We start from the raw sequence: 23,416 nt of genomic DNA, 5'->3' as shown, positions 1-23,416 counted from the left end.
TAATCATTGCTTGTGCCTTCAATTTTCCATTGGATAATCCCGCAAAGAAAAAACAATTAAACAGTTGCTGATAATACATTTATTACGATGAGGAGCTCATTAAAAGCCGGCAAACGAAAAGCAATCAAACAGATGCCGATAATATAAATGTATTTACGTTAACGAACGTATTTAATCGTTGTACACTCTAACAGTCACCTGGAAACTAACACCGCCTCCAAATTCTCCGTTTTTGTCCACAACAGTAAGATGACCCCAGTACTGAGCATCTTTCAACGCCCAATCAACATTCCAAGCCGAAACGTTGAACCTAAGGACGTCAATCGAGTAATCACCTTTTGGCAAGGGGCACACCTTTCCATTCTTAAAGTTAAAGTTTGTGTTTTCTCCCGTCACTAAAATGGGTTTTAGGAAGCGGGAATATAAGTCTTTCAGAGCCTCGCAGACGTGTCGATTCTTCAGGTTATCGAAAGGTTCCTCCCTATATTCTCCGGATGCATTCTCATAGATTCTTACGGTAACCTTATCCTCATTAGTGATATCCTTTAAGAATTTTACCGAGCCATAAAAGTAGGGATCTCTGGCAGATTTTCTTTTCAGGGAGGGGACTATTAAACTTCCTGGAAAGTTAACCACATCCTCATGTCGTACGTCGTACGTACGAGCACCCTAATTTTATTTGAAAATCGGTTAAAAATGGTAAGGCAAAGGATTTAAGTCTACTTACTGCCACCACACCGATCAAAACAGCGAGGCAAACGAACACTAAGCTCAACAGATATCTTTTCATTTTGTGTTTAACTTATAAACTGATCTTTAGGAAGAATGAACAGACCTATTTATACCCCTTTGAGGTATCTAAAATCGTGGGCATGCATAGATAATTCTTGAATTATATACTTTTTTATTCCCTTTTAAGTTTATGTATTTGCATAGTAGAAATATGGGAAATACGTTGGGTTCGTTTACCTATTTATTGGATAATAAAAACAAAAAGGTTTTGGTGTGCTTAATAAGGCAATCCGGTTTAGACTTTTCAAAATTTTCAAAATTCCAATAATGTTTTAGATGAAACCGGTTCATTTTCTAGAATTCCCCCGTCCCACTAAAACAATATGGACAATCTTATTTAAGGGCACCCCCCAATTTCAAATTTTGATGATTTTCAATGGGCTGGTAAATGTACATATATTATTTTTTAGGCTTTTAACTTTGCATCCATTTAGTTAAAGTCTTAAAAAAGAACAAAAATGTAACATAACAACAAAAGCCCTTCTTTTTGGCGGCGCATGGGATTTCAGCTCAATGGAACATCTGAAACCAAAAATTCCAACGGGATTAGGAATGGATATAGCAAGAACTAGGATAATTAAGTTCGCACATAAATTTACAAAATGGCGGAACATTTTTTTTTGCAAATCGACTTCTTTTCAGCCACAAATCAAGTTGAAAAGTAGAGAATATCTTAACCGATTTAATTTATCCTAGTTCATGCTATATGTATAGAATAACGGATTACAATTTGGAACCGATTGGATTAATAATTTTTGAGTAATCTCATGCGCCAGTCCTAAAAATACTGTTTCGAGAAAAACGGGTTTAAAGTTTTGAGAAGCTATCACCGTCGCCTGAGGCTTCCACAATAAATCGGCTATATCTTCAAAAGTTTTTAAAATTTTCACTTGAAATTTTAAAGGAACAGACAGACAAACGGACGGCTATATCAGATCGTCTAGTTATTGTGATCAGGAATATATATACTTTTTAGGATCGGAAATGTCTTCCCTACTGCGTTACAAGCTTCTGACTAATTTTCTGTGCTTTCTCTAAACAGAATATTGCTTTTAATTTGATTGATTTAATGGTCCCATTGTAAATGATAATCTTCTTACTATAGATACCCATATATACGTAAAGATCTTATTATATCTTATTGGCTTATGCCTTCAATTTTCCATTGGACTACCAAAGTTCCATTATAATTGACTACTTCCTGATAAGTTATATGGTAAACTATTCCAGCGCCCTTATATAATTTGAAGAACGTTAAAAAATGGCCAGGCAGAGGATTTAAGTCTACTTACTGACGGTACACCGATTAAGATAGCGAAGCAAAAGCACACTAAACTTAACAGATGTAGTTTCATTTTGGATTAAGTTTGTGAACTGAACTGTAGAGAGAACAAACAAACCTCTTTATACACCGTTCAAGCATCTAAATTCGAGGGCATACATAATACCCTTTAATATACTTTCAGACACATGTGCTTGCATAATATAAATTAATATAAGTATAAATATATTATAATATGGAACATGGGTATTGTGTTCATTTACCCAATACCTTTTACTGAATAGGTTTCGGTGGGTTTAATAGGGCATTTCCGTTTGGACTCCACAAAATTGATCTTTTTAAAAACATTCTAGTTATGATTCTCCCGTACCATAGTAATGCAACCGCGACCAAAGAATTTTATAACTGTCGGATACCACTTATCCGGGATATTTGTTCACAGAATTGTGTGTCACATCGTACGATTGCTGCCAGCTCCAGATTTGTTGGAAAAGATATAGCTCTATTTAACAAACTCTTGTCATATTGATTGATCAATTGAATTCTCGTGTCAGTCTTTAAAATGAAAAAAAAGAGGACGAAAACTTCCTAAAAGACAAACCACATAAATACTATTAATCTATTGAGTTTTTATTTAACTACGATTTGATTATTTTTGGATTTCAATAGAAACCGTGGATCATTTTTGTATCGCACGATGAAAACATCGAACTTCCTGCGATTCGCATTATTCTGCATATCAGTCTATGTAGTTATGCTGAGATCGGAAATGTCTTCCTTCCTGCGTCACAAACTTCTGACTTAATTTGTAATACCCCCTGCAAGGATATAAAAATGTGTGCCTTCTTTTAACAGAATATTGTATTTATTTTGATTGATTTAATGGTCCCATAATGGTCACTATAGATACCCATATATACGTAAAGATCTTATTTTAATCAGTGCTTGTGCCTTCAATTTTCCATTGGATAAGCCCGCAAAGAAAAAACAATAAAACAGTTGCTGATATTACATTTATTACGATGAGGAGCTCATTAAAAGCCGGCAAACGAAAAGCAATTAAACAGTTGCCGATAATATAAATGTATTTACGTTAACGAACGTATTTAACCGTTGTACACTCTAACAGTCACCTGGAAACTAACACCGCCTCCAAATTTTCCGTTTTTGTCCACAACAGTAAGATTACCCCAGTACTGAGCATCTTTCAACGCCCAATCAACATTCCAAGCCGAAACGTTGAACCTAAGGACGTCAATCGAGTAATCACCTTTTGGCAAGGGGCACACCTTTCCATTCTTAAAGTTAAAGTTTGTGTTTTCTCCCGTCACTAAAATGGGTTTTAGGAAGCGGGAATATAAGTCTTTCAGAGCCTCGCAGACGTGTCGATTCTTCAGGTTATCGAAAGGTTCCTCCCTATATTCTCCGGATGCATTCTCATAGATTCTTACGGTAACCTTATCCTCATTAGTGATATCCTTTAAGAATTTTACCGAGCCATAAAAGTAGGGATCTCTGGCAGATTTTCTTTTCAGGGAGGGGACTATTAAACTTCCTGGAAAGTTAACCACATCCTCATGTCGTACGTCGTACGTACGAGCACCCTAATTTTATTTGAAAATCGGTTAAAAATGGTAAGGCAAAGGATTTAAGTCTACTTACTGCCACCACACCGATCAAAACAGCGAGGCAAACGAACACTAAGCTCAACAGATATCTTTTCATTTTGTGTTTAACTTATAAACTGATCTTTAGGAAGAATGATCAGACCTATTTATACCCCTTTGAGGTATCTAAAATCGTGGGCATGCATAGATAATTCTTGAATTATATACTTTTTTATTCCCTTTTAAGTTCATGTATTTGCATAGTAGAAATATGGGAATCACGTTGGGTTCGTTTACCTATTTATTGGAAAATAAAAACAAAAAGGTTTTGGTGTGCTTAATAAGGCAATCCGGTTTAGACTTTTCAAAATTTTCAAAATTCCAATAATGTTTTATATGAAACCGGTTCATTTTCTAGAATTCCCCGTACCACTAAAACCATATGGACAATCTTATTTAAGGGGACCCCCCAATTTCAAGTTTTGATGATTTTCAATGGGCTGGTATTTTAACTTTTCATCCATTTAGTTAAAGTCTTAAAAAAAGGACAAAAATGTAACATAACAAGAAAAGCCCTTCTTTTTGGACTAGGATAATTATGTTCGCACATAAATTTACAAAATGGCGGACCTTGGAACATTTTTTTTTGCAAATCGACTTCTTTTCAGCCACAAATCAAGTTGAAAAGTAGAGAAGATCTTCACCGATTTCATTTATCCTAGTTCATGCTATAGCTATATATGTATAGAATAACGGATTACAATTTGGAACCGATTGGATTAATAATTTTTGAGTTACCTCATGCTCATGCGTCCCCATAAACCCTTATTAAGCTCGTATGGAAATGATATATATTAACCAAGTATTGAAAGCCAAGTAAAAACTTTAGATTATTTGAGTGATTACCACCGAACGGAACGGAACCCATATACGTAAAGATCTTATTTTAATCATTGCTTGTGCCTTCAATTTTCCATTGGATAAGCCCGCAAAGAAAAAACAATAAAACAGTTGCTGATATTACATTTATTACGATGAGAAGCTCATTAAAAGCCCGCAAACGAAAAGCAATCAAATTATTTCGTTCTTTTTAACAGCCACAAGGAAACTAACACCGCCTCCAAATTCTCCGTTTTTGTCCACAAGAGTAAGATTACCCCAGTACTGAGCAGTTCTAATATTCAAATCAATATTCCAAGCCGAAACGTTGAACCTAAGGAAGTCAATCCAGTAATCACCTTTTGGCAAGGGGCACACCGTTCCATTCTTAAGATCAAAGTTTGTGTTTTCGCCCGTCACTAAAATCTGTTTTAGGTAGGGAGGGTAAAATTCTTTGAGAGCCTCGCAGACGTGTCGATTCCACAGGTTCGCGAAAGGTTCCTCCTTATATTCTCCGGATGTATCATAATAGATTCTCACGGTAACCTCATCCTCATTAGTGATATCCTTTTAGAATTTTACCGAGCCAAAAATGTAGGGATATCTGCCAGATTTAAATTCCAGGGAGGGGACTATTAAGCTTCCTGGAATATTAATCACTTCCAGATTTCGTACATCAAAATTAAAATAACCCTAATTTTTTTGAAAATCGGTTAAAAATGGTAATACAAAGGGATCAAATCTACTTACTGCCACCACACCGATCAAAACAGCGAGGCAAAAGAACACTAAGCTCAACAGATTTCTTTTCATTTTGTGTTTAACTTATAAACTGCTCTTTAGGAAGAATGAACAGACCTATTTATACCCCTTTGAGGTATCTAAAATCGTGGGCATGCATAGATAAAGCTTGAATACTTTTTATACTTTTTAATTCCCTTTCAAGCTCATATGCTTGCATAATAAGAAATATGGGAAATACGTTGGGTTCGTTTACCTATTTATTGGATAATAAAAACAAAAAGGTTTGGGTGTGCTTAATAAGGCATTCCGGTTTAGACTTTTCAAAAAATTCCAATAATGTTTTAAATGAACCCGGTGCATTTTCTAAAACAATATGGACAAACTTATTTAAACCCTTATTAAGCCTTATTAAGCTTGAAGGCCAAGTGAAAACTTTAGATTGTTTCAATGATTACCACCTAAACGATTACTTAGTCTTGTCACATTGATAAGCTTTAAAATTATTTCTAAAAAGGATAATAGAGTCGAAAAACTTCAAAAAATTCCAAACCACTTAAATACTATTCACATATTGTTTTTATTTAACTAAGATTTGATTATTTTTGGATTTCAATAGCAAGCGTGGATCATTTTTGTATCGTACAAATATTTCGCTTTTGAAAACATCGAACTTCCTGCGATTCGCATTATTCTGCTGCTCCCGCCAAGCAGGTCTCGCCTGTTTCCTTTGCAATCCCCAATGCCCGGTAAAAACAGGAGACAAAACATAAAATTGAAAGCCAGCTAAATGCATCTCATACACCTGCGGAAAAGTAAATTGTAAATATTTCCATATATATCAATTTTAATACTACTCACTTGGGAGTTTCTGGTGAACCCATAGCCCAGAAATCTTTCGTCGTGCGCTGGTGCGTTGTCTACAGCTATGTAGAATGGTTCGTATAGAAATTCAAAGTTCGTTACGATATGGCTCACTGAGACCTCCGTCTCATTTGTGTTTGTAGACAGCCACCTAAAATGCAATTCTTTACTAAGATACATTTCAGAACAAATTGGGTTAACATACTTGGAAAAGTTTGTCGCATATTGGTTGTAGATAAAGACCTTCTCGTGAAATGGTCTTGCCAAACCTTTTCTAATCAATCGCATCAGAGCGTTTTTGGAACGGGGAAACGTGGCTCTTACGTCTATCTCGAAAGTGGGGATTACGTAGGCACAGTTTTTGGAGCAATTAGCTGTTTTAAAGAACTGGTTCAGCTGCGGAACACTGTTCATGCTGGGAACAATGTCGATGTCTGTTAGAAAGACGTACTTCGTCTGACAGCCCTTGCGCGCCAGATTTCTCATGTGGTTCTGGGGATAGGTGTTCCTCTGTCGCCACTGGAGCGTTTTTAGGGAGCGAAACTTGAGCAGGGATTTCAGCGTTCTATCCGGATACTGACAGTCGAACTTGCCCTTCATGTTTAGGGGAAGAGCCGCCACTCGAGGCAACCTGTCGTAGTCCTTTGGCGTAAGCAAATGAAACGTGGCATTCTCACGAATGTTGGCAAAGCACAGACGCATGTAGGTGACGAAATACTGTAGGACAACGAATTCCTCATGTCCAGCCGCAAAAACCGCCACGGACATCTTGCCCTGCCAATTGGCAGCCACCTGGGGCAGCGAATTGAGGCGCTCTACCGAAGTCTGAGTTGCAAGGCAAACCAAACTGGCATCGGCGTCCATGTACTGCTCGCCCAACAAAGCGAAGTCCTTGATTCTGTACAGTTGCTGATTGTCCCAGCGACCGTAGCTCAAATCAATGTTCTCAAAAGCTAGCATCGCAGAATTATTTGGAGCCACGAAGCCGTCCAAATTGTTCAGCGGTTGCAGCAGGGCGTACGCTATCTCCGAATGCTAGGGACAATCTACGGCCGCAGGGCTTCGAGGAGTGAGCTCCGGAGGTGGGCATTTTTGGGGTGCATCTCCTGCCGGAGGATACACCTTTAAAAGCCAAAAAATATTGACCGACAGAAAGGCCAGCACAATTTTCAGCGTACTCCAGTTTGATATGTGGCACTGAAAAATAGGACAACTGTCTCACTATGATATTCATGAAATTCTATTTTTAAATTACCATTATTCAAGAAACACAAATATCACAAATCAGTTATTTATCAGGAAAACACAACCATAAAAACTATATTATACGTTAAAATCCAAAGGTCCTTGCAGTGTGACCGTAATTTTCTTAAATGGAAATAATTGACTGTGCTAAGTGAAGCCAAGCTAGAAATGGAATACGAAACACTTTATGTGCACTGTGTCATTCCAGTTGCTCAAAATATGTTTCTTCCATTCTCTTTTTTGCCAAATGTTAAATAAAACCGGGATCGGAAACTAACTTCTTCGAGCCGAAGTTTTAACACTCTTGAAATCTTACCGAAAGCGTCCACTGCGCGATATATTTCTGAACTATGTGTCATAGTCAACACAAGGGACGGATACGAAATGATGTAAAACCATTATATCATACGCATAGTTTTTCAATCGCATAAAATATTATAAAAATCAAATTGTTGAATTATTTAAATCACAAAAATGTTTCGTTTCGTTTCCACTCGTATCGATAAATATCCCAGACCAGTCGTGCAATGAGTCCCCACCAAACTGTTCATCGAGTAATATCGCTCAATGCATCGATGTTTTTATACATCACTAGTTCATATCTATGTATAGTAATGTATTCATTATATACAAATATACAAGTTGAAAACAGCGAGAAAATAAATCGAGAATAACATATTAAATTAGTATAAAAACAAGCTAAAGAACTTAGTCCTCGAAATAAAAGTGGCAGACGTGATCAACCAAGAATCTCAAAACCGAACACCAATTAAAAGAACCATCAAATCGTGCATATGAAAAAAAATCCATATGTATAAAATAACAATAATTAAGAAGCTGTGTTGTTAATTTTTTCATCATAAAAAACTAATTCGCCGGCTGCATGTAAATGTACGTAAGATTGTTTATGCATCAAACTAAATAAAAAAATCCTGGTTATAATTGATGAAAAAAACTCGCCAGTTAATGTTCATATATATATAAATATGAATTAGTCTTTAAGATAATTTATGTGTCGATCCAATTTGTTTTTATTTATTTTTCCCGAAACGTAAAAATAGAGAACCGATGGATAAATTCCATGAATTCCCCCTTTTAAGGCCAAATATCCGGCCCGGTTACGAATTCAGTATGTACTTGCTTATATGAGTATGTAATGTGCATACATGTCTTGTAAAAGCCCAATTCCTCAAATATATTCCTACTATCTCAGCTGATGTAAGACCATGATTGTTTAGTTACTAAATTTAATGGATCGGTAAGCACCTGCAAGTTCCTACGATTTTGTATATGGCCTCAAAGTATACGAAAATTACACCTGTATGTATGTAAGTTTGTTGAGGTACTTCTGATAAGTGTCAACAGCACAGAATTTATCCATGCCAAGTAAATACCGATCTTTTGGAACCCATATCATAGGTATTAGCCTCCTTAAATGTGTGTATAATGGCTCCCGAGAAGTTACTAGATCCAGTTTTTTTCAACGCCCCTGTCCCTGTAGATTTGTTAATTGGTTTTGTGACCTTTGTTAGCGATGGGATAAGTAAGGTTTCTATTGCTCATCTGTACATCATTATGATTACAATTAATTTCCTGCTAAGAACCTAGGAGTCCTAACCGCAAAATCTAGTTCATAGTTCCATCTTTGTAACTTAAGAATCTCATTATAGGAGTTAAAACTACTTGATACAGGATGATAAAATTCTAGAACGATTTTAAAAACCATATTAATCACTCTCACTTTCCGACAGGGATACATCCGAAGCCAATATGGAAGAGACAAATCCCAATTACGATGTTAACCAAAGACTTCAAAAGCCGGAGGGTTGGCCCAACGTCAGTGAGTTTCATCCCTCGATGATGTTTCCGGAGGACCCTAGGCGGTACTTCCACAATCCCCCCACTGAGCCACAGCCACCTGTACCCACACCGATACCGATACCCATACCCATACCCATCGACGGAGCTGTGGAAATACCCGCTAAAATGCCAGAATACTGCCCCGACATTAGTCAGCCTATTGAGCCCGATCGGGTCATAAATCCGCTGGCCGAGGTGGCCAAAAACACAGTACCTTACGGCCACAAACGAAAGAATTCGTCGGCAGAGGACCAGGCCGCTAACAAGAAGATCAGTCTGGCGGCCGCCGAGGAGAAGAAGGCGAGCCACCTGCGAAAGAACATCCGGGACGTTATGAACGAGAACAACCTGGACACAACCACACTGGCTGCGCAGCGGGAGGAATCGGAACGTCTGGCTCGCGTTGCTGGTCAACAAAAGTCAATGCGCGAGATTCAAAAGCAGGTGGTGCACAAACAGTTCTTCCGCATCCTCCAGCTCGACGAAAGCGAGGGCATCGACAGCTGTGCGCTTGCCAATCCCGCAGAGCATCACCCGCCCGCTGACTTCCCAGAAGAGGAGATAGCTTCGGACACGTTTGACGAGTCGAACAGCAGCAGCCTGAGCGGCGGCAGCATCGAGGATGTGTTGCACAAGGAGGCCAGCGTGCAACAGCCCAGCGAAGTGGTCACAATCGACGACAGCTCCGACGACGACTGCATACTCCTGTCCGAGGAAGAGGAGGAGGAGGATGACGAGGACTTGAACGAGTCAGACGACGCGACCAACAGCGGGATGCATGTGAAAGACGCGTACAATGTTCCCGACGAGAACGGACAGGTGGTGGTCAACATGGCGCACCCCGAGGGCGAGGAGACCTTGTACCTGGCCCCGCAGATAGCCAAGGTGATAAAGCCGCACCAAATCGGCGGCGTGCGCTTTCTGTACGACAACATAATCGAATCAACACGGAGGTATAACAAATCGAGCGGTTTCGGCTGCATTCTGGCCCACTCCATGGGTCTGGGCAAGACGTTGCAGGTGGTTTCCTTCTGTGATATTTTCCTGAGACATACCTCTGCGAAGACGGTGTTGTGTGTGATGCCCATCAACACGCTGCAGAACTGGCTGAGCGAGTTTAACATGTGGGTACCGCGCTACTCCGCCGACAGCAATGTGCGGGCCCGCAACTTTGACATATACGTGCTGAACGACCAGCAGAAGACGCTAACGGCCCGGGCGAAGGTGATCTTGAACTGGGTCCACGAGGGAGGCGTGCTCCTGATCGGCTACGAGCTGTTCCGTCTACTGGCCCTCAAGCTAGTTAAGACGCGGAAGCGAAAGGGCAGCGTCATCCGGCCAGATGGCATGGACTCCAGCAGCGATCTCATGAACCTCGTTTTTGAGGCCTTGGTCAAGCCAGGTCCCGATCTGGTGATCTGCGACGAAGGGCACAGGATCAAGAACTCGCACGCCGGCATTTCGCTGGCCCTGAAGCAGATCAGGACGCGGCGTCGCATCGTGCTTACTGGTTATCCGTTGCAGAACAACCTGCTTGAGTACTGGTGCATGGTGGACTTCGTGCGGCCGAACTACCTGGGCACCCGCACCGAGTTCTGCAATATGTTTGAGCGGCCCATCCAGAACGGTCAGTGCGTGGATTCCACGCCGGATGACATTAAACTTATGCGATATAGGGCGCACGTGCTGCACTCCCTGTTACTGGGATTCGTGCAGAGGCGGTCGCACACGGTGCTGCAGCTGACGCTGCCACAGAAGTACGAGTACGTCATCCTGGCCAAAATGACTGCCTTCCAGCGCAAGCTCTACGACACCTTCATGACCGATGTGGTGCGCACAAAGGCGTTTCCCAACCCCCTGAAGGCCTTTGCCGTTTGCTGCAAAATCTGGAACCATCCGGATGTTCTGTATAACTTTCTGAAAAAATGTGAGACTGATTTAGATTTAGAAATCGACGAGGAAGTATCCAAGGGAGCTCCCACCCCAACTGTTGAGTCCAGTCCAGATCCTGCCTTGAGTGTGGCTTCGCCTCTGTTTGAAAAGAAAAGTAATGGCTCCAGCGAACTGGTTAATAGTATTGAGACCCTACCCAAAGCCGATAATCAAACTTTATTTAATATCCCCACGTCATCGGATTTAAATGCAAAATATTTAAATAAGAGGTATGCTACAATCTACCTAAAGAATTTTCATGTTTAAACTTATAAATATTTTACTTTCAGCCCTAGTTTCTACGATGAAAAACCGGAGCCACTTAATTATGGTGCATTCGGTAGTGAAGGAAAAAACAATTATTGGATGGATTCCAGTATTCTTCCCAAGCCGGGATGCGTTGAAGTCATCAAGCAAACGGACACGAACATGTCAAATAACTTTGAAAGTATAACGGGGTCTTCGGAGATCGTGGATCTGGACACAAATGAGATAAAAACCGTCGAAACGACAATACAAACGCCGTGTTCCAACAATCATATAGATAATGAGTGCAATTCTAGCAAACCAAGTGAATGGAATGCCTCGGGCATTAAAAACGTTAGCGGCGTTCCTGCCGAGCCGTTTAAAAAATTGCTGAAGAGTAAGCGAAACGATGAATTTTCATGTTCGTGGGCCGTGGACATAATGAAAAACTATGTGTCGGGCCTGATAGTGAATTCCCCGAAAATGGAGATTTTCTTCTGCATCTTGAAGGAGAGCCTGCAGTTGGGGGATCGTATTTTGTTGTTTAGCCAAAGTCTATTAACCTTAAACTTACTCGAAGTCTATCTTAAATCTAGTTATGTTCCTGGTAGCAATCTGTTTTGGACTAAAAATAGCTCTTATTTTCGTAAGTATACAAACCGATAGTATATAATTATAGTTAACCATATACTTTTATTTCAGGTTTGGATGGTTCTACTTCCTCGCAAGAAAGGGAAAGACTAGTCAATGAATTTAATGCAAATAGTAATGTTAAGCTTTTTTTAATATCTACAAGAGCTGGCTCATTGGGAATAAACCTGACTGGAGCGAATCGCGTTATAATATTCGACGCCAGTTGGAACCCTTGTCACGATACACAAGCAGTGTATAGGATTTATAGGTAAAAGTTGATTGACTTAAATTGACTTTCTCACTACAAAAGAATCTTTATTGTTTTACCAAACTTTCAGATATGGTCAGATAAAGCCGTGTTTTGTGTATAGAATTGTAATGGATAAATGTCTGGAGAAAAAGATATACGATAGGCAAATCAAAAAGCAAGGCATGTCCGATCGTATCGTCGATGAATGCAATCCCGAGGCACATCTTTCAATGAAGGACATTACCAATCTGTGCCACGACTATGACTCCGATGAAGAAACTGTCGAGGAGTCGAATAAACCAACAAACGATTTAAGCAAGCCAAGCTCGCCATCGGAGGAGCAAATAAAGAAAGACGAGCAAAATATGTCGCCAGATGGGACAAATAAATCAACCGATGATCAAAAGAAGCCAGAAGACGATCAAACTGAGTCCAAGGCGCTAAACGGCGCATCACACTCTCACGTCAAAAAGGAAAAGGATGATGTCCCAGAAATTATTGTTCATGCCGACTCAATAATTAACACCATTCTTGAATCGCATAGGCATTGCGTGACAAAGGAACCATTTTTGCACGAAAGTTTGTTGGTTGATCAAAAGGACAGAAAACTGTCGCAGGCGGAAAAAAGACAAGCTCATCGAAGCTACGAACTGGAAAAGAAAGCTGCCGTCAATCAGAGATGTACTTATGCACCTGCAAAAATGCATTACAAGATCGTGAACAACGATGGAACTGTAATTACCAAACCAATGAACCAGGTAAGTGTCTGGTAAAAATATTGTATAACCAATGTATTGATTTTATTTTTATTTTACAAATCCATAGCAAACAAAAATAAATAATTCTGCTTCCACTGGACGATCAACCCGTTGGATTCCAGCTGACGTGTGGCAAAGGCAGGGAATGACTGCCCAAGAAATGACCTTACCACTTGGTAAATGTGATTTTCTGTTTTTCAACTTAAAGAATAAGCTAACAAATATGTATTTCAGATGTTGTTATTCCCACAAATTCGGCCGATAAAGCCAATATAATTCTAAAGGCTGGTCAACGAGTTATGGTTCTGAAGTCGACCAAAGGTATTTACATGCAGTTGGACAGCGGGAAGATCATAGCTATAAGGACAACGGCAAAAACTGAACCTGAAAAGACAAATAAGGATGATGTGATAGACATAACTTCTGATTGTGACACCGACATAGCAAAACCACAAACTCCAGAAGAAGGTAAGCATTTCACTTTTGGAATGGATGATTTAAAATTAACTAATCTGATTTTAGATGTGAAAGATCTGACGGCTGATGACGAACCGCGTTCAGTCAAAAGTAAGGAAATTACTTCAGCAACCACTAGCCGGACGGAAATGTCTACAAAAGAGAGAAAGTCCACGGAGAACATTCAACATTTTAAAACGCAAACGCAACCAAATAATACTTTAACCACCCCAACAAATCAGCATCCGATGCCTTGTGACTTGAACTACCCACAGCAGTCCCAAACACTGCCGCAGCAGCAGCAGTCGCATCAACAGCCACAGCAACCACCGCAGCAGCAACAGCCGCAGCAGCCACCGCCACAGGCGTACAAACATCAGAATCACTTGCCAGCTGCCGGCGAGGGTTACAACAATGCCAATAGTATTCAGCCCAATGCGCCACTGCCACCGCATCCAGGAGCTCCAAACAGTGAGCCGGCGCCGTCGGCGGATAGCTCCTACTTCCAGGCCAAACCTTTCCAGCACACATATCCCCCACAGTACTACGATTACTATGACAATAAGCACAAGGCCGCACCACCCGGATCCAGCTATCACATTAATAACTACACCTCATACGGCAATCTGAACTTCGCACCGTATCATTCCAACCTCCATCCACCAGCGGCTTACATCGGTGCACCGTCGTCGTATGTAAATTCGAATGTTTTCCCTCGGCAGCATTGGAGTTCGGTTGTTAATTCACCAGCGTCAAGCGAGTCTATTCGACAGCCATCGTACATTGGTAGTACTTACCCCATCAACGAATGGTCGTCGCAATAGCGAGTGTAAATAGACTATGGTCCAATATCTCCGTGTCCAGTTGAGGGCGAAGCCACTTTAACGAGCTCAAATATACTCAGACTATCTTGTAACTGCTAATTTTATTATTTTGATTTATTTTCGACTTTTAATAATGCTTTTGTATAGATTATTCAAAAAAAGTGTTTTGTGATTGTTTGTTTTTTTTTACATTTTTTAATGTACTCAAATAATGCCCATAAATGGTAAATATTTATGCGGGCGTTCACATGAAAATTATTCTACAAACGCCTAAGTAAACTTTCTAAACAAATCATTATCATTATACTAGACAATTAATGAGATCATACAAGTGATCAATAAACCACACACAATGCTTCCTATACTTATTAAATTTCAATTTTTCCCATGATAGTGTTCTTGCAAAAAAAAATTGTTTACTTTGTCATTAAGGGGTTTAGCTTGACTGGACAAACAGAGCTCGGCCTTTATTCCTTATTATTATTTTCCTCTAATTTATTTATTATCTTATTATAGTGAATTCTTTTTAAACGCATAATTACGATAAGTTATTAGTTTTCATTCTGAAAAATACAAAAGAAATCTAAATAAATATTCATAGCTCGTAACATACTGTTTAAGCAATCGTTCTACCCAATTGTATTTAATTCAGAAGCCCATAGAAAAACTCATACGGAATAACATTCGAAAATTGGTCTCTTTTGGTTAGGGGTAGCAATACCCAGAAAAGGAAACTAAAAAAACATTGACATTAGTCTAGATAATAGCACATTCGAAATAATAAACAAGCTTTGATTAAACAATGTTAGATCTAAGCAATAAAGAAAAAGTATTAAACAAAAAAACCGCTTTCGTTAGTTTTGAGGAAAAAGACAGCGGATTGAATTGTTAAATTGACGTAATATATATTTATTTACAGCACACATTCATATACAAATCATACTCAATACAATAACATATAAAATGTGCGCATCTATTATCTGCGAATAGAACCGTTGAGAGGTAAGTAAGAGTAAGAGGGATACATCGGAGTGGATGGATTGGCTCGCTGCAGCACGCAGGCATCCTGGTACTGAGATTGCATATTCATCATCTGCATCGGAATCTGCGAGTTGGGGTATTCGCTCCCCGAGCTGTAGCTTCCAGTGGGCGGTGACTGTTGCGGCGACATCCGGTAGCTGTTGATGGCCCCGTAGGGAGCCATCAGGTTCGGGCTGATGTGGACATTGGTGGTTCGGTTGTTGCCGCTGCCCATGGGAGTCGAGGTGTGCTGCACCGGGGCGGATGGGGTGTTGCGGGTGTTCCGGCTCGTGTTCTGCGCCGACGTAATCGGCGGTATGTTCATGTTGCCCGGATAGTACTTGTACTGCAGCGGCGTCACCTGCGACTGCAGCATGTTGGGTGGCGTGGAGATGTTTCTGTTCTGCATCAGCAGGTGCGGGGGCGGCGTCATCGAGTTCGGGGGAATAGGGTGGTGCGGCGACGGGGCCAGATTCACCTGCGCTCCCGGCGACGTGTTGCACGGCTGACTTTCTAGGCAGTTTGTGAGCTGTTGCAGCTTGGACAGGCTGCACAGATTGCCCGCCAGCGAAGCTGTTGCGCCGGTGCTATTGGCCGCGGAAATCGAATCCTGACCCGCCTGCCGCTGGTCATTGTTTCCCGCCGTTGGCGGACCACCCAGAGAGCTGGAGACTGGCACCCGCGGCGTATTCTCGGCAGTGGGCATGTTGTTTTGCAAGTAGAAATTGTTGACGGCACACGCCGACGAAGGCTGCTCGAGGCGCTGGTGGGTGTTGGCCAGCGAGTGCACGGAACTGTTCAGCGACATTCGCTGCTGAATCACTGCCGGCATAATGTCATAGTTCGAGGGATTGGTCGAAAAATTCTGGCTGAGTTGCGGAATGGGCACATAATCGATCGGCTGCATATTCTGCTGGTGTCCGTGCTGCGAGAACTGCAGGTTGTGCAACGTATCGTGGTGTGATTTGGAAATATTTGCCGTGGCACCGCCCTGGGAAATCTGATGATGAGTATTCGTTGTGGTTGTTGCCGGCGCCGCGTTTTTAGCGTCACGTTGCTGGGCCGTGTTTCCGCTGCGAATTTGTTTGGGCGTGGTGGCTCTGTGAGAAGGTGTCGGCGAACTAACTGCTATGTCCGCCTGGAAAATGAAAATAAATAGGAATTAGCACGCAAAACTTTATAAAAAACCAAAAACAAATATATTACCTGGGCGTTTAACTTCCTGCTCTGATGCTGGTGCTGTGGATTGCTGAGGAGATTTATGTTTGGCGAACCCTCCGGCGCCAGATTCATATTCAGATTGTTCTGTTGCTGCATGTGGGAGTTCTGGATGGACATGTGCATGGGCGTGGTAACTGGTTGATTCTGCATGGAGCAGTCAGAGAACTGTCTATGCGGCTGATGCATGTGGACATTGGATGTGGCTGCGATTTCCTGGGAACCGTGAGCGATGGCCGTCCCAATGTTTGCCGGAGAGTCCATGTTTATCTGCGCACTTATTCCGCAATCGTAGTGCTGCATAGCCGCGTTTGACGATGATTCCGTGTTATAAACCAGATTCGGATTAACGTCGGATTGGCCACCGCCCACTTGAAGATTACCATGCTGGGAAGTGGCGTGAATGTTGGGGAGACCAATCTTATTGTGCTTTCCCTCGCGCGAAATGACCGATGCCGAATTGACGCTATGCTCGACTTTCTGCTTGGCGGGCACAGCTCCTGACTGGGGATTTACTGGATTGGGTATAAGAACAGTCGATTCAGCCGGGTTGGGGTTGCTCTGTCGAGGCACAGGATTCTGGACATTGGCCAGGGACTTCATTTGCTGTGCCTGCTTCTGTTGAGTGGCGCATTTTTGATTGTAAATGGCCGCCTGGTTGTTGGCCACATACTCATTGCAATGCTGGACATGGACATCCTCGCGAGCAGTGCTGACCACATTGACACTGGACACGACCTTCGGCTGCTCCTCCTTTTTGCCGCTGTTCTTGCGTTCAACCTTATGCTTTTCCTTGGTCTGATGCATCTGGTGATGGGCATGCTGCATGGCCAGGTTGGCGGACTGGTAGAGGTTTTGCGTGAAGTTGTGCGTGTAGGCCATGGTCGTGGCCAGATCCTTGTGAAACTGCTTCTGTCCCTTTTGCGCAGCGGGGTCCAGGTGTGAGAGATTGTAGCCGTAGTATTCCCACTGCCAGTACTGCGAGGTGTGATAGTTGGGCACCTGGTGGGGCGGAAACTGGGAGGGAATGGGGTTCTGCAACTGAGCGTGCTCGTTGCTCTTCAGTTGGATCTTGTCCCGAATGGGAATGGGAGCCGAGGGTGCCCTTGCATTCGTTTTTTCTTCCTCCTTAACCTGCACTAGTTGTTGGTCCGATTTAATGACTTCCTTTTCGGGTACCACTTTTATCTTGCTCGCATCGTATTTCCTTTCGCCGCTGTTCATTTCCGGCTTAACAACTGGAACTTCCGGTACTGCTTTCTTAATTGCCTTATCTTTAATTTCCACATTTTCCTTAATTATTGGTTGCAAGATTGGTTTTTCTGGTGAGATCTTTTCCTTCACCGGTTGCTGTTGTGGTTGCCCCACAAGGGAAGGAACATCCGCACGGATCAATGGCGGATAAGTCGCAGCGGGTTCGGCTTTCTTGACGCTTTCCAGTTCTGACGTCTTTTGCGTGGTTTCAATAGGTTGAGCCGGCCCAGTTTCTTTAACTTTTTCTTTATGGACACTTGGCGCGGGAACCTCGGGCAATGACTTCGGAATGGGCAATGCTGGCGCAAGTGCCGAAGAGTCGGGTGAAAACTTTAAGTAGTTCACATCCAGCTCCAGTTTCTTTTCCTCTGCGCAATTCTTAACTTTCTCCGTATTGACAGGAGCCGTTACCTGTTCTAAAACGGGCTGAGCAGCCACCACAACGGGTTCCGCTTTTTCGGGAGTCTTCGGCTTGGGCTTCTGTTCAGGAACTTCAAGTGGTTTGACCTCCTTAATGTCAACCTCTTTTGGGGTTTCTTTCACCTCGGGTGTGCTTACCACCGGCTTTTCCTGGGTACTATGCTTGACATCTTCAGTGTTGTACGAAGTTGCTTCGGAGAACAACGTCTTCTTAGTTTTCTTGGCCACTGCATCGAGCACTTGGTCACTTATGTTGTTAGCCTCACTCTCGTTCTTGGTCGATTCTTTGCTTTTTTCTGGGCTCTCGATTTTTGCCACCGTAGTCAACTCTTTAGTGGGTTCCTTCACTGGACTAATCGGCGTTACTTCGGCAGGTTCTGATGTGGTACTTCCATTGAACTGAGTCTCATCCGAGCGTTTACCATTGGACTGTTTACCCCTTAGTTTGGGTACAATGTTCACCGGCTTGTCGACGTGCTCTTTTTCCACAACGATCTTGCTGATAACTGTTTCATCCAACTTGGGGCCCCTTTCGACTCCTGAAATCTCCGATTGACTTTGAATCGGTGGATTATGGTCGGTTAAGATCGCATTGCTTTCCAGCGGCCGGTCGAAATGCTTCCGTTTGTTTGTGTGGGGGATTAAGTCGTTGCGTTTGGCCAAACGTTGGGCCCTTTTGGTCAACTGCTCCGACAGTTCTTTAGAAGATTTACAGTCAGATGAGTCGGAGTGCTCACCAAATGACTGCTCCTCAAGGGGCGGCTGAGCTGCATTCACCTTCAATTTTTTTGCCTCATTCGGAGCCGATTTTAAGAACTCTTCAGGGCATGCACGTTTTCGTTGATTTTCCCTCTCGTCCAACAACTTTTCAGAGCTGGAACCACGATTTTTTATCGGGAACTCGGGAGTGTCCTGATTCAACTTCGGGGTGATCGGCACATTTTGCTTAACTATAACCTTATTATCTTCACAGATTTCCTTTAAATCTGATTTTTTCTCAATTTGGTTGTTCAAATATTCACGATTCGAAATTGGTTTGATTATGTTGGGTAATTTCGAAACCGACAGAAGTGGACTCCATCTTAAGCAATCTGCTTCTATAATTATTCGAGTTTTGCTGTTTGCCATTTTATTATGGTGAGCCACAACTTTCTTCCAGTCGATTTTCACATTAATCTGATATCTTATGTCTCCATCGTTTTTCCTCAACTTAATGAAGTTTAACAATTCGAAGGCCAGAGCAATGTCGGAAATAGCCAAACCAGTTTTAATTGCAATATCCTTAAAAGTGATTTTTGTGTGGTTACGATACTTGTACAAGTACTCCAACACAACGGATTTCCAGTAGGAAAAATACGAAAGGCGTCCCAGATCCGAAAGCGGCTTCTCCGGAGTACCCAACTGTCCCTCCTCGCGGCTTAACAGGTAGCTAAAGTCGATCAGAAACCTTCCGTACCCTTGCCTTTGGTATTGCGGCATCGTTAGGATGCAAGACACATTGTACTTTTGAGTGCAGTGCTTTTCCTTCGAGAAGTAGCCAACCAGATGACATCCGCTTTGATCATTTTTGGTTAAAATATAGAAGAGAAAAGGTTCCACGTCGTAGTAAAGTGTTTTGTGATCGAGAAAGAACTTGGCCAGCAGGCATAAGTTTTGGCAATATATTTTGTTAACGTTGCCATCCACTTCAAAGACTGATATGTTGCCCTGTCTGAATATTTCAGTACCTGGCGGCTGCTTCCAAATGCACTTGTTCTGATGTCTGTCGAGAACAGAACGACTCTTTGTGTACTTCAGGCAGAATTCGCACAAGAACAGTTTCAGTAGCCTGGCGTACTCCTGCGGAAAGGGGCTGGAGTACCAGGTTTCAATGTCCCACTTTCCTATTTGGATCGATTTGGGACTCTGGGTGTTCTGTCCGGGCTTTAGGTTGATATCATTTACTTTTTCAATATGATTATTGGACATTTGAACGACGGCCTTGTGGAGAACCTCTTGATATAATTCCACATCCGTGGCGGTTACGCCAGGCGGCAGTGGCTGATTCTCAAAGGGATTGGCCCGTTTAGTGTTTTCCCCAGCCACATCTTCGTCATTATTAGTTTCTTGTTTGCCATCAGCGTCGCTGTGGTTTTCCCTGCTCCTTTCAATCTCCTCCAGAAGTTGAACTTTCATAACAGTTTCCTCTGTTAGATACGGAATGTCATCCTCGCACTTTTCGTACGACTTGCCTGCTTCTAGCGGCATACTTTTCAAGGGCACAATTTTTTTCTTCTGCCCATTTGGAATCTGTCGCTTTATGGTCATGCCGCCAATGGATGTAGAATTTTTGTCTGGAGTAGAAGCAGCTACTGGCGTGCTCTTTGTCGTCCGATTTGCGGCAGGGGACGTGGCAAACGTGCTCGCTGCTGGCTTTGAATATCCAATGCTCTTGGCACTTGTGTTATTTTTTGATTTTACAAATATGTCGATGGGGTTTTTCGCCACGGCGGCGAACCCCCAGTTCTCACTAGCCACTTCATTAGTATTCGGCGAGCCTAGGCCATCAAGTTTAGCGCAACTTTGTTTCTCATTCTCGAAGATCTTTCCCTTCAGCGTGCTGCGATCGGTATCATAGTCCTCCTCGTCGTTTTCGTCATCACATTCGGAACTGTCGCTGGAGCTCTCGCTGGAGTCCGAGTCAGAGCTCGATGAAGTGCACGAATCCGAGGAAGTGCTCTCGTCCTGATCGTTGTCATCACCATTCCTGTTTCTGTCGTCGTCCTCATCATCGTCATCTTCGCTTTCGCTGGACGAACTTGTGGAAGAAAGATCCGAAAAAGTTCGCTTGCGCGTTTCTTGGCTAGCAAGGTAGCCTCCCTGTAATATCTGCGACCTCTTCTGCTTGCCGGGGAACTCGAACTGGTCCTCACTGTCGTTTAGTTTTCTCGAGCTCAGGCTGGCGGACATTTTTCTCCTCTGGCCATTGCCATCATTGTAAACGCAAAGTTTTGAGGTCGATGGACTATCGATATTGCACTCCTTCTTAATGCTTTGCCGCTTATTGGAGGCATATTTATCGGAGGGGGTCATTCTAAATTAACAAGAAATAATTTAAAACAAAACTAATTAAGTTTAAAAGTATTGAAAATTACCTCTCATTGCCAATTTCCATTTTTATCCTTGTACTGTCTTTTTTAATTAACTTCGGATTATCTATGCTTTGTTTGGAGCATGTTTTACACCTAAAAAACAGGGATTCTTAACTGTAAAAATATTAGTTTCGCAAATTCAAAGTTACCCTACCTGTATGGGTGCTTGGGCTTCTTGTCTGGAATTGTATCGAGACATGTTAAGTGAAAGTGGTCCTTGCACACGAAGCACTGCAGCAGGCAGGGTCCACGGTTGCGCATTTTGCAGACGGCGCAATCAGCGCAATTCTGGCAATCCCAAATTGTGCCCTTGGTGACAAGCATGTAAAGCAGTACGTAGGATTGGGATTTGCATCTGCCGGCAATATTAGCGCAGGTGGTGTGCAGAGAAATCCCGCACTGCTTGCAGGAACTTAATGGCTCTGGGATTCCGTTAAGGTTCTTTTGCGAGTTCCCCGAGCAGTGGGTGCAGCTCTCCTCGCCCTTCATAATCACATCCGAGACAGGGGCGCATTTTCGAGGCGTTGTCAGAGATTTACCCTTTTTGTAGAGCTTTCCTTCCTGGATCAGAAAGCCGGCGTCCACCGCCTTTTTAATGGATGCCTTAATTACGGCTTTAAAGTCCACATTGGGCGACAGGTCGATGCAGTTGAACTTCTGAATGTAGTTCTCTATGCTCTTAATTGTGGATCCTTCGCATTCGCCCAGATCGTGGACAGCCTTGGCCACCAGCTTATACAGATTGGTGTTCTTGTCCACCTTAATGCGTCGCTTTGCCATCGGGGCCTTGTATGAGTGCAATCCCTTGTTGTACACCTTGATCACAGCTCCCGACTCGACGGCCTTCTCCAGTTTCTCGGCAACAATGTCCTCGTGGAACTTGTGATGAGTGCCGATCGCCTGGCAAATCCTCTGCACAGAGGGCCTCTGTTTTTGGGACCTGATCTTCGATATGGCCTCGAGGATCCATTGCTTCCAGGTGTCCATGCTTATATCGTGAGCCGACTCCCTCATCATGGCTTACTCTGAAAGAAATTCAAAATAATTATATTTGAGTTTAGTAAATCATCTCATTTTCAATGATTTTAACTATACTACTTTTCAATAAGTTTTCTGATATTACTATAAGAGTCAAGATACATACATAACGATATAGAAAATTTTCATTTATTCAAAGAATAATGCATCTAACAGATGCATCTTATAATCGGGTATCTATCGCTCTACAAAATAGTATCTAATATCTTGGCCTGCCGGTACTTATTGAAAAAAAACATACGTTATCTCCAATGCGTATTGAGGAAAATGTATGTTTTTTGAATAGTATTGCAATTTTAGTCGTTGACTGTGGCGAAATGCAGCTAAATTTTTCACTTGGCGCTACAGAAAATAAATGAACTCGGGCTATTAAAGTATTTTCATTTATAACTAATAGAACCAAAAAGATGTAACCATGCAAATATGGTTCGCACAATTTGATTATTGCTAGTATTTCCGCACAACAATCCCACTTTTTATGTACGTATCCACTTTACAAAAACTATTCTACAGCATACACACATATTTAGATACATATGCAAGCCAGTATGCTCGTATGTACATACATTTATTATTTCGATTGTGGTGAAAGTAAGGGCGAATATATACCGAACTTTGAATATATATATATTACACGTTAGAAATTCTACGCTGAACGCATCTTAAGACATTTAATATCTTGGAAACAATAACAAATAATAATTTTGCAATGAAGTTTGATCGCTACTGAGTATTAAAAGGCTTTATTAGGGCCCTATCTACACTGTGCCACAACGTAAAAGCGGCTAGGTTTCTTGGAGGTCAAATTGGGAATGACGGAATGAAACAAAAACTGTAGTTAATTGAAAATATATAACTAAATTTAATGTAACGAATTCATATGTATTATTTTTTAAGACCTGTACAAATAAATGACATTAGACCACAAAGTACTTTTTAACCCATTTTGTTTTTTGTAAAACATGC

General features: G+C 42.0%; 5 protein-coding genes and 1 long non-coding RNA gene across 6 annotated transcripts; 1 reads left to right on the top strand and 5 right to left on the bottom strand.

Moving 5' to 3' along the window:
• Positions 1 to 64: 64 nt before the first annotated feature.
• Positions 65 to 812, bottom strand: LOC108041346. The gene is made up of 2 exons (XM_044461857.1): positions 728 to 812; positions 65 to 669 (listed from the first exon to the last, which is right to left on the bottom strand). Exons 1-2 carry the CDS (start codon positions 788 to 790, stop codon positions 172 to 174), a joined length of 561 nt encoding a protein of 186 aa, XP_044317792.1. The 5' UTR covers positions 791 to 812; the 3' UTR covers positions 65 to 171.
• Positions 813 to 3,073: 2,261 nt separating this feature from the next.
• LOC123037592 lies at positions 3,074 to 3,821 on the bottom strand. The gene is made up of 2 exons (XM_044459219.1): positions 3,737 to 3,821; positions 3,074 to 3,678 (listed from the first exon to the last, which is right to left on the bottom strand). Exons 1-2 carry the CDS (start codon positions 3,797 to 3,799, stop codon positions 3,181 to 3,183), a joined length of 561 nt encoding a protein of 186 aa, XP_044315154.1. The 5' UTR covers positions 3,800 to 3,821; the 3' UTR covers positions 3,074 to 3,180.
• Positions 3,822 to 4,692: 871 nt separating this feature from the next.
• On the bottom strand, positions 4,693 to 5,386 carry LOC108041381. The gene is made up of 2 exons (XR_001769129.2): positions 5,311 to 5,386; positions 4,693 to 5,253 (listed from the first exon to the last, which is right to left on the bottom strand). It is a non-coding gene; the product is annotated as an uncharacterized LOC108041381 (long non-coding RNA).
• A 476-nt stretch (positions 5,387 to 5,862) lies between these two features.
• Positions 5,863 to 7,399, bottom strand: LOC108041340 (beta-1,4-glucuronyltransferase 1). The gene is made up of 4 exons (XM_017119243.1): positions 7,388 to 7,399; positions 6,371 to 7,200; positions 6,163 to 6,316; positions 5,863 to 6,106 (listed from the first exon to the last, which is right to left on the bottom strand). The coding sequence occupies exons 1-4, from the start codon at positions 7,397 to 7,399 to the stop codon at positions 5,882 to 5,884; spliced, it is 1,221 nt and encodes a 406-aa protein (XP_016974732.1). The 3' UTR covers positions 5,863 to 5,881.
• A 617-nt stretch (positions 7,400 to 8,016) lies between these two features.
• LOC108041356 (helicase ARIP4) lies at positions 8,017 to 15,206 on the top strand. The gene is made up of 8 exons (XM_017119263.2): positions 8,017 to 8,301; positions 9,162 to 11,432; positions 11,493 to 12,094; positions 12,151 to 12,349; positions 12,420 to 13,089; positions 13,157 to 13,265; positions 13,324 to 13,557; positions 13,612 to 15,206. Coding segments are annotated over exons 1-8 (4,845 nt in total). The 5' UTR covers positions 8,017 to 8,299; the 3' UTR covers positions 14,370 to 15,206.
• A 43-nt stretch (positions 15,207 to 15,249) lies between these two features.
• LOC108041355 (histone acetyltransferase KAT6A) lies at positions 15,250 to 23,196 on the bottom strand. Its single transcript, XM_017119262.1, has 5 exons — positions 23,017 to 23,196; positions 21,567 to 22,437; positions 21,416 to 21,505; positions 16,596 to 21,354; positions 15,250 to 16,527 (listed from the first exon to the last, which is right to left on the bottom strand). Exons 2-5 carry the CDS (start codon positions 22,427 to 22,429, stop codon positions 15,346 to 15,348), a joined length of 6,894 nt encoding a protein of 2,297 aa, XP_016974751.1. The 5' UTR covers positions 22,430 to 22,437; positions 23,017 to 23,196; the 3' UTR covers positions 15,250 to 15,345.
• Between the last annotated feature and the right edge of the window lie 220 nt (positions 23,197 to 23,416).

This window comes from Drosophila rhopaloa, unplaced genomic scaffold (genome assembly GCF_018152115.1).
Source record: "Drosophila rhopaloa isolate 14029-0021.01 unplaced genomic scaffold, ASM1815211v1 contig_115, whole genome shotgun sequence".
Classification (NCBI taxonomy): domain Eukaryota; kingdom Metazoa; phylum Arthropoda; class Insecta; order Diptera; family Drosophilidae; genus Drosophila; species Drosophila rhopaloa.
This window is presented reverse-complemented; position numbering and strand designations above follow the sequence as displayed.

Coding starts and splice junctions, on each gene's coding strand:
- LOC108041346 (XM_044461857.1), bottom strand. CDS start 790: ATGAAAAGATATCTGTTGAGCTTAGTGTTCGTTTGCCTCGCTGTTTTG. Junction 670..727: donor TTTTGATCGGTGTGGTGGCA/GTAAGTAGACTT, acceptor AAATAAAATTAG/GGTGCTCGTACGTACGACGT.
- LOC123037592 (XM_044459219.1), bottom strand. CDS start 3,799: ATGAAAAGATATCTGTTGAGCTTAGTGTTCGTTTGCCTCGCTGTTTTG. Junction 3,679..3,736: donor TTTTGATCGGTGTGGTGGCA/GTAAGTAGACTT, acceptor AAATAAAATTAG/GGTGCTCGTACGTACGACGT.
- LOC108041340 (XM_017119243.1), bottom strand. Junction 6,317..6,370: donor TATGCGACAAACTTTTCCAA/GTATGTTAACCC, acceptor ATTGCATTTTAG/GTGGCTGTCTACAAACACAA. Junction 6,107..6,162: donor GGTTCACCAGAAACTCCCAA/GTGAGTAGTATT, acceptor ACTTTTCCGCAG/GTGTATGAGATGCATTTAGC.
- LOC108041356 (XM_017119263.2), top strand. Junction 12,095..12,150: donor TAAAAATAGCTCTTATTTTC/GTAAGTATACAA, acceptor CTTTTATTTCAG/GTTTGGATGGTTCTACTTCC. Junction 12,350..12,419: donor GCAGTGTATAGGATTTATAG/GTAAAAGTTGAT, acceptor CCAAACTTTCAG/ATATGGTCAGATAAAGCCGT.
- LOC108041355 (XM_017119262.1), bottom strand. CDS start 22,429: ATGATGAGGGAGTCGGCTCACGATATAAGCATGGACACCTGGAAGCAA. Junction 21,355..21,415: donor ATGGAAATTGGCAATGAGAG/GTAATTTTCAAT, acceptor TTGTTAATTTAG/AATGACCCCCTCCGATAAAT. Junction 16,528..16,595: donor GCAGGAAGTTAAACGCCCAG/GTAATATATTTG, acceptor TTCATTTTCCAG/GCGGACATAGCAGTTAGTTC.